Source organism: Sciurus vulgaris (genome assembly GCF_902686455.1).
Source record: "Sciurus vulgaris genome assembly, chromosome: 5".
NCBI classification, from domain to species: domain Eukaryota; kingdom Metazoa; phylum Chordata; class Mammalia; order Rodentia; family Sciuridae; genus Sciurus; species Sciurus vulgaris.
The window spans coordinates 119,552,054-119,565,362 of NC_136465.1; the positions used below are offsets into that span (position 1 = coordinate 119,552,054).

The following is a 13,309-nucleotide window of genomic DNA, read 5'->3' on the forward strand; positions in this document are numbered from 1 at the left end:
CAGTAAGATGGTACAGTGCTATAGACACTTTTTCTGCAGCAAGGTCCTTTGCACAGCCTGGATCCCACTTCTCTCTCTAAACAGTGTTAATTCAGGGACCAAGGTCTCCAGGTCCATCCTACAAATACACACAAAAGGTTTCAGAATATTTGTTTTTTCCTTATCTGAAGCTGGTCTGTGAAAGCCTCTGAGTGTTAAAAATTATATTCTAAATTCATGTATTTATTCTTTTAATCATTAAATAAATCTAATACTAATTGTGCAAAGCATTATGTAAGGCAATATTAGGGCAGTTGATATGTACAACATAAAAATACCTCAATTTGAATATATGTGTCATACATATGCATGTATATATTTATAATGTAGCTGGAGAAAAGGGAAAGAATACATCGCATCACTCATATGTAAAAATCCTTTATTATTGGGGAGTAGAGAGAGACATATTTTAAATGTAGGATGCTATGGAAACAATACTCAATCTACAGAATCTACAATCAATGCCCATTGGGACTGGTGAAGTCACTATGAAATTTCCACACCAGGCTGGGATAGAAGAGTTGGGGAGGGTGTCAAAGCACAAAAATGTTACAAGGATGGGAAAGAGAAAGGAAAATAGGAGAGTGTGCACCTGGGGTTGGGATAGGGGACAGTGTCTTCTTGATGCAGCCCAAGGGTCCAGAAGTGGAGCACTGAGGACAAAACACACACACACACACACACAAATCACATCTTATGTTTTATAAAACTCCCATCTGCTGGGGAAGAAGGGGAACAGGGAAGGGGCTTTGTAAAGAAGGAGAGAAGGGAAGTCTTAAACCTCAGTTGTTGCTGCAGCCTTTGGACTGGAAGACTGGACCTCTAGCAGCAGAAGCCTGCCCCTTCCCTGCTGTCCATCCAGGGCATGGGGTGCTAGTGCTCCCCTGACTTATTCAGTCCTTCCTTTTCCAAGAAACCTCCCAGAGAAAGGACAGACACACAGATCACTTCCTTTTTCAGCAGTTTCATGTGAATGAAATAAGATGATACAATGATCTGTGTTGATCCATCTCATCTAATCTCCTTTAAATGCCAGCCTTCGGGGACCTTCTGTCCTATTCTGCCTGACACCTAACAGGTTGAGAATGCTTCATCAGTGGTGAGATTATGAAGGCTGCAATTATGGGCCTGGTCCCTCTGAAAGAGCCTGGATTCACCAGCAAACATTAAAAGTAGATTTCCACAATGCACTTGTTTTTGCCATTTGTATAAAATACTATGGCAAAATTGCACTGTAATTATCTTTATGGCCGGTGCATAACGCTGGAGGAGAGTATGTCATCCAGATATAGCTGCCCATATAATTATCTGGCCGACGGCAGGACTGAAATAACCATCTAATGAGAGCAAAATGATACGGTAAGCACCATGTAATCAGCGAGTTACAGTTATTACAGCTCTTTGTGCCCTCTCACCCAATAGTAAATGGGGGGCCAGACCCAGTCTCTGGTCTGGGGAGTCATGCATAGGCAGTATCATCACAAGCCACCCCTTGGGTCCCTGGCTGGCCACCAGTGAAGGGCACAGGGAGAGAGGCAGGAGGCTTTCTGTGATTATTGGGGCTCACACAACCTTCTCCTCTTCTCACCCTCTTTTTTTGGAAGTTAGTGAAAAGAAATCCATTAGTTTTGCACTATTGCTGGGTATGGGGAGATGGTGTCAAGGCATTAGGTTCTGAGTTTTAACTAGACATTTCCCCTGGGGGCTCTCACACTCACAGACAAGTGAGGGATCTGTCAGCCCACACAGGCCTGAGGTCCACCCCAGACAGCTCTCAAAGGCAGACCAGAGCCAACCAGGAGAAACACTAGGATATTCTCCCATCTACCAGACCCAAAGACCCTTAGTCCAGTTAACACACAGCACTGGGCACCAGGCACTGCTCTGAACACTCTCTCTACTCCATCCCCAAAACCATAACCCTGTGGGGTATCACCATTGCCCTCATTTTTCAGATGAGGAAACTGAGGCACAAAGGATTATATAACTTGGCTAAGGAGCCACAGTTAGAAACTGGCAGATTCAGGATTCAAACTCAGGCCATTCTCAAATCCTTTACACAGCACAGAGAAGCTAAGATGTGGTTTCCAGCTACTCCTGTTAGACTTCAGAGTCACTTGCATCTCTTCCTGAATCACCCTTGTGTCTGACTAGCTCTGTGTCTGTTTCCTGAGACTTTGAACTGAAAGAGTCAGCCTACCCAGAGGGCAAATGCTTCACCTGTGAATTGGACACCATACCTATAGTAATCAGATGATGATCTCTCCATCGCAAGAGAACAGGGTCCAACAACAGAAACTGCCTTTCGATAAGGACAAGGAGAAGCCTGTATCTCCCTATCTACCACCATTCCTTCTGCTTGGTGGGGTCCAAGACACAGAGGAAAGATGAAAAAGAGGGGTCAGTGTATGTGAGTGTGCCTGAGCCATTAAGTGTTTTTGTATTTGGTCAACAACGTGCTGGGCACTTGTATTTTAGGACAAATTAATGAGCACCAATATCTTTAGCATGCAAGGAAATGTGCAATTGGCAACATCCCCCCACCCACGACACACACATTCACACCCAATCACCTCTCCTCTCTCCAGCCAACAGTCCTTACTTTATTCTGCACTGGGGGGATACTTGAGGGTACCGAAACTGGGGATGTTCTCTGGATTCACATCAGTAGGTTTATCTGGATGAAATAAACAGTGTAATTAGAATAATTAGAAAGGATTTTTCTTTTTTCTCTCTTTTTTCCCCTAAGACTGGGATTGAACCCAGGGCTTCACGCAGGATAGGAGAGATTTTTCTGAATGTGTCCCTCACCCTGACCCAACACCCTGGCTAGGAAGAATAGTTTTGGAAGACAGAGTTGGGAGAGTGGGGAGGAAGCAGAGCTTCCCTGTCCCTCATTCTCAGCAGCAACAGGACTATCTTAGAAAAGTGCCCGCCCCCGCATACCAGGGAGTGCTCAACTATGGATCCAAACTGATTGGGTAGAAGGGGCCAAGGAATACTCACTGCAACTAAAAAAGTCTTATCTTTCCCTCTGGTGACAAATAGGCTTTACTTCTGTCATGTCCTCCCCAGTTCCCCAAATCCTTCCTTTGTACCTCCACACATTCCTACCTGGCTGGCTATTTCTCTTGCCCATAAGTCCAACAAAGAAATCATGCATGTCTCCTGCAGAAAAAAGTCAAAACTGTCAACAGAAGGAGCAATGCTTTCCCCATATGTGTGTCAGGACTTCTGAGGTTGGGTTTCTGGTCTGTTTCTTTATATTGACCCCTCCTAGCTAGCAGGACTATCATTTACCATCACCTTTCCCTCCTCCACGTTTCAAGGACTCTCTGCCCCAGCAGGTGCCTGGTTTAGCATCTTCATAGCCCCCCACCCCAGAGATCCTTTTGTTTCCTAATGTCCAGCCAGTGGAGCAGGACACTGCCCACCCCACCCCGCCCCACCCTGGCCTTCACACCTGCTTCCTCCTAGCTGCCAGTTGTCTCTCCCACTCACACAAAGCTGGCTCATCAGTTGCAGCTGGCATAGTGTCTGCACCAGCTGAGATGGGACTGACCAAAATGGCCCCTAGGCCCATGCCCGTGGAGCTTTGAGTAAATGATCAAGGAAGCAGAGCCTCCTTGTCTCTCCCTCCCAGCAACAGCAGGACTATTTTAGAGTCCCTATCATAGATAATTTGAAGGGAGAAGAGGCTACTCACGTTTTTGGGGAAGTGATGATTCCTTAGGATCTGAGAAACCAAGAGAAAGTGTATAAATGGAGAGTGGACACCGGAAAGTAATGATGTAGGGGGATTGGGGTCACAACCCTTACAGATTCACTAAGCTATTCCCTGTCTCCCACCCTCCCAACCCACCTGAATGGGTCTCCCAGGCCTATCTCATCTTCAGAATCATTCCCCTCACACCCTCTCCCCCAAGGACTGCCTCCTACCCGCGCTAGCCTTGCTCAGCATTTTCAGCAATCCTTCCAGGGAGACAGAGCGGCTCTCATAGAGTCTCCGCAGCAACGATGGGGGCAGCTGGTAGAGATCCAAGTCCTTTAGGGAAGAGGAACAGAGGGCTGAAGCAGAAGGGTCATACCCTATCCACTAGCTCTTCCCATATAAAGCAACCTGAACCCATCACAGCTGAATTCCAATGCCCTGATTCTTTCAGAATTTATTTGGTTTACACTGGAAGAGAAGTGGGTAACAAAAGTATAGTGTATGACCAATGGCAGCACCAGCATATATGGGAGCTTATTAGAAAGACGGAATCTTCCCTCCTTTGGCATTTCCCTCCTTTTGCATTTGAACCCGACCCCCAGGTGATTCATATCTACCATGAGGTTTGAGTAGCCCTACTGAGGCATCCCTGTAGGCTGGTCAACTGTCCTGGTTTGCCTAGGACTAAGGACTTCTGGGGATGAAGGATTTTCAGTGCTCAAGCTGGGTCAGTTGATCACACTAACTCCCAAGCTCAAGGAGGATTGTCCTTGTGGGCCCCATCCCAGTCCTGCCACCTGTCAGTGACAAAGTCCACAGGCTTTTCTCTCCCTGGCATATCAGGAACCAGTGTGCCCAGGGATGTGGTTGTCCCACTGAGAGAGCCAGGAAAACCCCATTCCCAAGAAAATGCCATCAGACAGAGCAGGTGTCCTCTGGTTTGTGCTCCATGATTGAGTCATAGACAAGACTGGGTCCTGGGGTGGAGTGGCAGAAGACAGCTAGGGCACACCAGCTAACCTGACATTACTCCACTCTGGGCTATGTCCATGGACATTCCCCTCTCTGTTTCTTTATGGAAAGGAATTTTCTCATTCTCCCTTCTTCTCCATGGCTTTCGGCCTCTGGTTTTTGCTCCTTCTCCCCTTTCTTTCCCGTATCTGTAATTTCAGGAAGGCCACATGCTCAGAAAGTTATCCCCTCTTCTTCCTCATCAACAGAACCCCCATATTCTGGAACTGCTGCCCAGCAGGGGCTCTTGCTTGTCCTTATGATTTTTTTCTAGCAACTTGGGCACAGCAGGGTGCCCAAGTGGTGAATGCATGACATATACCCAGTTAATTGCAGTTGCAGAGATAATGATTGTATTTGGAGATTTTTACCTTGAAACAGCAGAAACTCTCCAGAGCCCAGGCATCTTTAGGGTGCTATGTACACACAGCAGTGCATTTACCCAAGAAATACTCCTGTACATACTGACCTAGTTGCCTGGGCACACTATGGGCACACATAGATCCTGCCCTCTTCCTGCCTCAATTTCCCCATCCTCACAACCCTTGGGGAGAAGGGACTGGAGGGCAGTCCTCTTTCATTGGCCAGGAAGAGCAAAGGGGAGATCTTATTGCCCAAGGTCCAGCAACAGATTTGTCTCTTAAGAACCCAGACACTCCTACTACCCCAGGCTGGAACTTTGGATCTCCTGGGTGATTTTGAATGGGTTCAGGGATTTTGGATCTGGCAAAGCTGCTGCCACCTGCAAGACTGCCCTGCAATCTCTTTTTCTCTCTCTTTCTCAGTCCAGAAGCCACTTTCCCCAAATTGTTCAAATACTCTGCCCAGCTCTTGTAATGAGATGCTAAACAGATTGGAGCTAGAGAGGCGGTTAGACTTCACACACTGAATTTGTAATAAACTCCACCCATAATCATCTTAAAAGCATTTGTACCAATGTAACTGCTGTCATTTCAAAACCTTGAAAAGAGGGGCTGAGGAGATAGCTCATTTGGTAAAGTGCTTGCCTTACAAGCACAGGGCCCTGGGTTCGATCTCTAGCACCACCAAAAAAAAAAAAAAAAAAAAAAAAAAAACCCTTGAAAAGACTTCTTCCCTGTCCTGTCCTCCCCCTGCACCTTAACCCTGGCAATTCCTGTTCCTATTTTCTTAGAGGAACTTTGGAAATCAGAGTTCATCCTGACTTTTTGGGTTTTGTTTTGTTTGTTTTTGTTTTGCTATACCATTTAAGCAGAGGCTAGAGGCAGGCAAGGCAGAGGAGAGGTGGAGATGGGTTGAGATCTTACAAGTACCTGAAATTACAAGGGGTGGATAAGCAGAGGAAAAGACAATTTATTTTCATTTGAAATAAGATAATACACATAACTGATAGATGAAATAATATGCAAATGACCATTTGGGAGAGAAATTCTGCTTTTCATACTATCCAGGGAGTAGAGGAGATCTGCCCTTGCCAAGAGATAGAAACTGAGCCAGTCCATACAGAACCTTATCCCACCTTAGCTCACCCCTCACAGCACCATCAAATCACCAAGCCACCTGTCAACCATGGTTTTGGGCACCTTTTATGTATAAGGTGTCAAAGACATGCAGAGACAAAAATACTTACAGACCTGAGACAATGGGAACATGAGAGGACCAGAGGCAGAGAAACTCAAAGGGAGACAAAACACCCTAGGACGGAGAACCCACCTAACTCCCGACCCTGCCCACCCGCCTTCCTCCCTACTGTCCAGACAGGCAGAACCCCAGGTGTCCATGATGTTCCCAGGACTCTACCAGGGCTGCCTTACCTTGCTGTGGCTCCCACCAGGCACCACCTGTTCCTGTGACTCTTCACAGACAGCCCCAAAGGTCTGAGCCAGACTGAGGGCCAGGATGACTGCGAACAGCAGGGTGCTCTTCATGGTGCCTGGGAGGGCAAAGGGACAGGCCCTGGGCAAGGCAGGGAGGGGAAGATGATACAGCTCCATGAAAACACAAGAAGCATTTGTGACCAGCAGCCTGGCTGCTCAACCCTGCTTTCCCAGCCCCCAATTCTCCCATCCAAGTCCTAGTCAGGAAAGAGAATGAAACATAGCTCTGAGCCGGGGGTTCATCCTTTAGGCTCAGTTTTCCTGCTCCCTCATTAGACATCTCCCCAGGATGTGCCCTTGGCAATGAGAGTGGTCCCGGATGCTGGACTCTAGCTCCCAACAAAGATGATGATTTATAGGACATGTGCTAGTCTGTTTCTTTAATCAACTTAAAAAGAGGTCCTGAGGCTATTTTTCAGGACTAGATAATGCCAAGACTTATGCAAAAACTTTCTGGTGTGGAATAATCAGTCTGTTAAAGCTCCAAATATTAATGGCTCTCGACCCTACAGACACTTATTGCTCACCACTCTGCTCACCTATCAAAAAGTGCCATCGCCCTCATTCCCTCCTGACTCTGGTGCCTGACCCTTGCTGCCAGCTTCAGACCATCCAACAGTCTTCCCCTTGTGCCTACCTGTGGGGCAGCTCTGAGCCTGGTGCTGAGGAGGACTGGCAGATCGGGGAGCTAATCAGTGGAGACTCCCCACTCCCCACACGCTGGTGCTGCCGGTGCTGCTGATGCTGAGGCAAAGAGAAATGGTGGCAGGGATCTGGGAGGTGGCAGGAGCTCAGCCCCAGATCCCCGATAAAGGCTCTGGGAGGGTCTGGGGGAGCCAAGGGGAGGGGCTGAGAGTCACCAATCCCAGGGTGGCTGGAGGGGAGGGGGGAATATGGTGGGGGTGGAAGGGCGCAGACTGCAGCCACATACCCAGACACACACACACACACACACACACACACACACACACACACACACACACACACCACAGATCTGGCAGTGAGCTGGAGCTGTCCAGCAGTCTACTTTCCAATGACACAGACGTAGGCATTCTAAGGAATGTCATTGTGTATGGTTTGTCATAAAATCACCATCCTAGGTCTGCTCAATGGGTGTGGCCCCTGGACCCCTTTCCTCCATGTTCACCCACTAGCTCCTTGCTCTATAAACCTTCAAGTTTGACAGCCAGGCTGTAATAGCTCAGCAAGTGCCTCTCTGTCCCTGTCACATCAGGATCACCAGGTGGACGGCCCCTGCCTGAAGATTGGGGTGAGTCTGGTTTCATTCTCTCTGTCCTACCCCCAAGGGGAAGCCACCCTGTCACACTAGTCCTCACCCCAAGTGAGCATCAATGCTTTTCTCCTGCTGCTGAGTGCAGAGAGTCCAGTCTGCCTCCCTCCCCTCTCCTTCCTAACCCTAAAACAGTCAGACTTAGCTACATCCCTTTTCAGTTCTACCTTCTATCCCTCCTGTTGTAGTCTCACGGAGGAGGAATGAACACTTGGTTGCACAGTACCCCTGTCTCTCCCCTGCTCCACTCTGCTCCAGCACGGATCTCCTAATTGCTTCCCTTTTCCCTCACAGTTACATTTTTTCCGGCTCTAATTTGCCTCCCTGCAGCTCAAGATCTTCTCCTGTGACCTTTCAAGTCCCCTGTTCATATCCCACAACTCATGTTTATATAAGGGATATCAAACACCCAAAGGAGAGAATCCCAGAGGAGAGGCAGAGTCAGGTTCAGGATCAGAGTCCAGACTCAGTGAGGTGATTCTCAAGAGATAAGGGAGAACTGTAGTGAAAGCCAGCTTCCAAGCAAGGCATCAACTTCAGTATTCTCCTGGGCACAAGGTTTGAGCATTCACAAGGTACTCTGGCATGGAACAATCCATTTGATATTCAGCACCTCCACCGTGGAAGTAGGTAAGAAAGGTGCCTATTTTTTCAGTTGAGGAAACTGAGGCTCAAGAGGTTCAGTTATTCACTTCCATGTATACAGCTACCCGAAAGTACAGAACAACCACAAATTCAGATTCTTCTCCCTCCATATCTTCCACTCTTTTTACTGCATTGCCATGAGCATTGACCTGTGAGAACAGTTGGCACTCCCAAAGTGAGCAGATGGCCCACCTCTCTGAGACTTTGAAATATGGGACCATTTACTCTTCTACATCTTGGGATGAGGAGAGAATAGTATCTCTATCTTACATTTACTACAAAGACTCCTGCTTAACAAGATTTTCTCCAATCAACCTATTTATAATAATTACCACCCCATACTCCATGTCCCCCTTCTGTTTTTATTTCTTCACACACTTACTATAATAGCATTATGCTAATTACTTATTGTCTCTTTACCACACACTACCTTCACTAGAATATAAGCATCACAAGGTCAAGGACTTTTGTCTGTTTTGTTTGCTATTATGTCCTATAGTATTTGGCATATAATAGGTGCTTAATAAAAATGTTTATAAAATGAAAAGGTGAGCCAGAGCCAAGCTTCTTGTAACTCAGCCCAAACCATAGATCTTCTAGGGAGGCTCCCAAGTGCTGATGGAATCCTGAAATCCTTACTCGTCACTCCACCCATCCTGGGATTTGGGCTACATTGACAGAAGTTACCCTGGCTGCACAGGGCCTTATGTTCACCCTGATTAAGGGCAGCAGCTGGGTATCAAGGTCTCTTTATTATGTGAGAGGCTAATGGGGCCTCACTGAAAGCTCTCATTACCCAGCTAATTGCAGGGCTGTGTGGGCAAAGAACATGGGCCAGAACCCAGGGCTGGGAGCATTTAGTGGGATGAGGAACAGAAGTGGATGGCAGTTTACATACAAATGGCGTGACTGGTTCATTCTTTTGTTGTGTGGTGCTGGGGATTGAACCCAGGGTCTTGTGCATGTGAAGCAAGCACTCAACCAACTGAGCTGTATCCCTAACCCTGGTTCATTCTTTTAAGAAGCTCAGGTGCTCTTCCTAATTGACCTGTCATCTTTCTTCCTCCTCTCCCATCAGTCTGGAGATAGAAACCCAACCTCGGCAGGCAGAGGGAGTTGGGTGTGCAGAAGGAGATGTTGGACCAGTAACTTCCTGGGTTCCATCTTTGTAACAACCTATGTGTCCCTGCCCCCAAACCCTGGCACCAGGGAAGCAGGGCTTCAGCAAAGGTCCACCATGAATAATGTCCTTTGATGATGCGGCATCTCACAGAGGATGGCGAGAGCCAAGGCTGTGGGGAGCAAAACGATGGCAGGGAGAACTGATCACCCCTTGATCTCTGGGATTAGCTAAGACTTGAAAGAGCTGGTGTTAACCTAAGTTAGAAAGGTGATGAAGGAGGAAGGCATAGGAGAGCTGTAGCAGGCAACTTCATTTTGCCCATGAATCATATGCAAATGACATGTAAATTGCCTATTGCAGCTATAGAGCACCTAGGTGTTTTTTCCTTTGAATATCTACTCTTTATTTGAGCCACATCTCAGATGCTGTCACCAGCCTAGAGGAGAGGGTACTTGGGAGTCTAGGCTCCCTAGCAGCAGATTCCACCCCTCCTCCCCCGGCAGATGCCCCTCTTCATTGAGGGCAAGGCCAGGAAAAGGTGGGTACAGATTAACCCACTGAGACAGGTTTGTCAGTCTTTCTCTAGGGGCTGGAGGTAGAGGCAGACCCTGTACATCCTAGTGCACACATGAAGACCTGCAACTCCCTACCACCACATGCTCAACTTGTGGACTTCCTCCACATGCTGGAGAGGTGCTGGGTGTGAGGGTGGGGCTGGGGCCATATGAGACCTGGTTGGAGATACCACTGAAGAATGGAAAATCAGCAGCGTCTGTGACCTTCCATGTCCTGCGTCCAGGAGACAGCTGGAGACAACCACAGAGCAGGTTGATTGGGGAGATCCCCTTAGAGCCTCTTAGAGTCTCTGAAAAAAATGGGCAGAGCCAGGACTATGCCAGAGCTGATTTAAGCTGTGAAATGTTAGAATGGTTCTTCATGTGGTCAGGGAAATCCAGGATAGTTGTGCCTCTCAGAGGTTGGAACAGTCTAGATTTTGAAGGTGCTGAACAGATAGTGGGGGAAGGGTTGGGAGAAAAGGCTGGTGGCAGAATTCTCACTTCTCCATGGTGAGAAAGCCAATTCCAACCCCTATAACACAGGTAGGGAAAACTAAGTCCTATAGTTTTCAGATTCCTGGGCTTCAGAAGAGAAGAAAAGCAACACCAGGAAAGAGGAAAATGGAGAGAAGGAAGGGTAAAGGAGAAGAGGAGCCACGTCCATCCTTGAACTATCATCCACCCACATGACTGATACAGGTAGGCCAGACACCTATTCCTCCCCCTGCTCCCCTGCCCCTTCCTGCCCTGGCCAGGGAGCTGATAGTTCCCTCAGCCCTGAAAAGAAAAACAGGATAGGGAGCAGCAGCTGCATTTTCTCCTGAAATTGCTTCTGAAAATGACCAGACACTTCACTGGGAAAGTGACGACAATTTGGGCCCTGGGAGCAGGAGATGAGGCAGAGAGCGGGGGCGATCAGGATCAGGTCACCACCCCCCTCTGGGCCAGACAGGATCTTCTCAGCCTGATTCTGAGAAGCCAAGGATGGGGGAGTTATCGGGTGGAGGAAGGCTGTCCAGAGCTGAGCTACCCTTCATCTGAACACAGCTCCCATAAGATAAACTCCAGTCCCTCACCCGCCTGGGAAGAGCTGACACCCTGGGTCCCATCTCAGCTCAGAGCAGGGTGTGTGGAAGCATGGGGCTCCAGCTCAGAAAGCAAGATTAATTTGCAGGCAGGAAGAGAAGTTAATCAGGTCTCCCCGACAGCATGATTACCTGGAGCCGTGAGCTGCCTGTTGATGGAAGCCAGGTGAGGCAGACCCCAGCCTCAAGGCACGGCAAGCTCAGAGCTCAGCAGAGGAGGCAAAGAAGAGGCAGGGAAAATAGAGGTTATGGAAGGAAGAAGAGACTTCCAGAGACAGTGACAAAGGCAGCCCTTTGTAAGCTCCTGTAGAAGGCAGATTTAAATTTCACTGTGAATATATGGGCAGCATGTTTCCCAAAGGTAAAGACCAGGATGGCGAGAGGTTGGACAAGACAGAATCTATGAGGAAACAGATGTGTAGGGGAGTGGGAAAATATATGAAGCATTCTATAAAACATTATATATTTATATTAGAGCCCACATAAACAGAGGCAATGAACTAGTGTGAGATAGTTGGGGACTAAGAAAAAGAAAATGACAATAACACAGAAGAAATAAAGAGGAAAGGAGTTCAATCATAGGAGTAGGGGAACCTCCTCTTGTCAAGTGTCACCAGCTGCAGGCCCCAGCTATGGGACAGTGATAAGCAAGATAACTGTTGGCAGCAGCTTGGCATTTTAGTTGTGTGTGGAAAGGCAGTGGGTACCAGGCAGGCAGGTGTGATGCAGCCCAGCGCTGAGCTTGGGGGTGGAGGGGTGATGGGAGCTCCTGGGTGCAGGGGACCCTGCATTCCCCAGCTCACCTCAACTTACATGAGCCCTCCAATCTTGGGCCTCTTCTCAAGCTAAATCTTCAAAGCAACCCAGTCTCTGCCAAGAAGGGATCCTCACTTCTTCCTTCCCAGGGACACATTTAATGAATCAGCCCATCGGCCACCTGAGACCTGAGCATTGTCCCCGATTGCCCCCCCTTGCCCCCCCCACCAGAGCTCAGCCGGTCAAGGAGCCCAGAGACAATTTCCCTTTTTTCCCTTATTATCCATACTAGCTGGCTCTGAGGAGCCAGAGGGAGGGAGGGGAAAGGGCATGGGGGACAAGGATCTAAATGAAACTGTGTGAGGAGATGGGGAATAGGAACCCACCCACACTGACCAAACCTTTCAGAATCACATTTTATTAGTGGGCAAAGAGGCTAAGGAGAGCTCTGGAAGGGTTGGGGAAAAGAAAAGTCCTCTTCAAGAGTTCTTCTGTCTCCAGGGCCCACCTCATGATCAGAGGGGCTAAACACAAGATGCCCCACAAAGACAGGCCGAGGGAATTAGTGCTGGTCCCAGAGGAAGTAGCCGTGTCTCCCATGGAGCCCCTCCTCACTGCACAGTCACCTCCAGGCAATTACTCCCCTTCTTCTTGCAAATCAACTTGCTCTTCTCACCATGCCCAGGGCCCTGGATGACCTTGATAGCCACACTGCTCTCTTTAAACCTCACTGAGAACCTGGAGGGGGAAGAAACAGAAAAAAACAGAGCTAGCGCCCCCATCTCCTTAGCCCTACTCCTACATATCCATGATGCAAGCAAGCACATGGTACTTCCCCCACCCTCTATCAGATGACTCAAGGTCCCAGAGAACTTGGGTGAAGGACTAAGAAACACTGCCAAGACCTTCCATGACATAGCATACTTCACTTCGATTGCACAAATTTTCCTGGTCACAATGACCATCAGCCTGGTCATCTGTTTTAAGCCGTCCCTCACCACCAGCTCCATGACCTTACCCCTCAGTCACAGTGACAGAAAGCTGCCTTTGCGTGGCATCCAGCACAGCCTGGTACATTTTTGTCAGCAGTTCTACCACATGGTCACTGACCAACAGGAAGTCACCCTTGGAGCCCACTGGTGACATCTTAGAAGAGGAAAAAGTAGCAGGAAAGGGATTCATTTTTTTTTTTTTTCCTCAGAAGCAGGTTAAGGGATATCAAAGAGACAGAGTG

General features: G+C 48.2%; 1 protein-coding gene across 4 annotated transcripts in view; it reads right to left on the minus strand.

Moving 5' to 3' along the window:
• Nucleotides 1-477: 477 nt before the first annotated feature.
• LOC306661862 (unconventional myosin-Ia) overlaps nucleotides 478-13,309 on the minus strand; it is a 31,312-nt gene continuing 18,480 nt past the window's right edge. The window contains exons 1-8 of one of the 4 annotated variants that reach the window (XM_079141143.1): nucleotides 11,452-11,564; nucleotides 7,256-7,362; nucleotides 6,556-6,697; nucleotides 3,979-4,084; nucleotides 3,746-3,775; nucleotides 3,154-3,207; nucleotides 2,642-2,716; nucleotides 478-692 (exon numbers count right to left, since the gene is read on the minus strand). In XM_079141143.1, coding sequence (XP_078997269.1) covers nucleotides 2,643-2,716; nucleotides 3,154-3,207; nucleotides 3,746-3,775; nucleotides 3,979-4,084; nucleotides 6,556-6,669 — 378 coding nt within the window. In that variant the 5' untranslated portion in view covers nucleotides 6,670-6,697; nucleotides 7,256-7,362; nucleotides 11,452-11,564 and the 3' untranslated portion in view covers nucleotides 478-692; nucleotide 2,642. Of the gene's footprint in view, nucleotides 693-2,641; nucleotides 2,717-3,153; nucleotides 3,208-3,745; nucleotides 3,776-3,978; nucleotides 4,085-6,555; nucleotides 6,698-7,255; nucleotides 7,363-11,451; nucleotides 11,565-12,492; nucleotides 12,814-13,093; nucleotides 13,222-13,309 lie in introns of those variants that run through there. The other 3 variants (XM_079141140.1, XM_079141141.1, XM_079141142.1) reach the window with 3 other exon arrangements.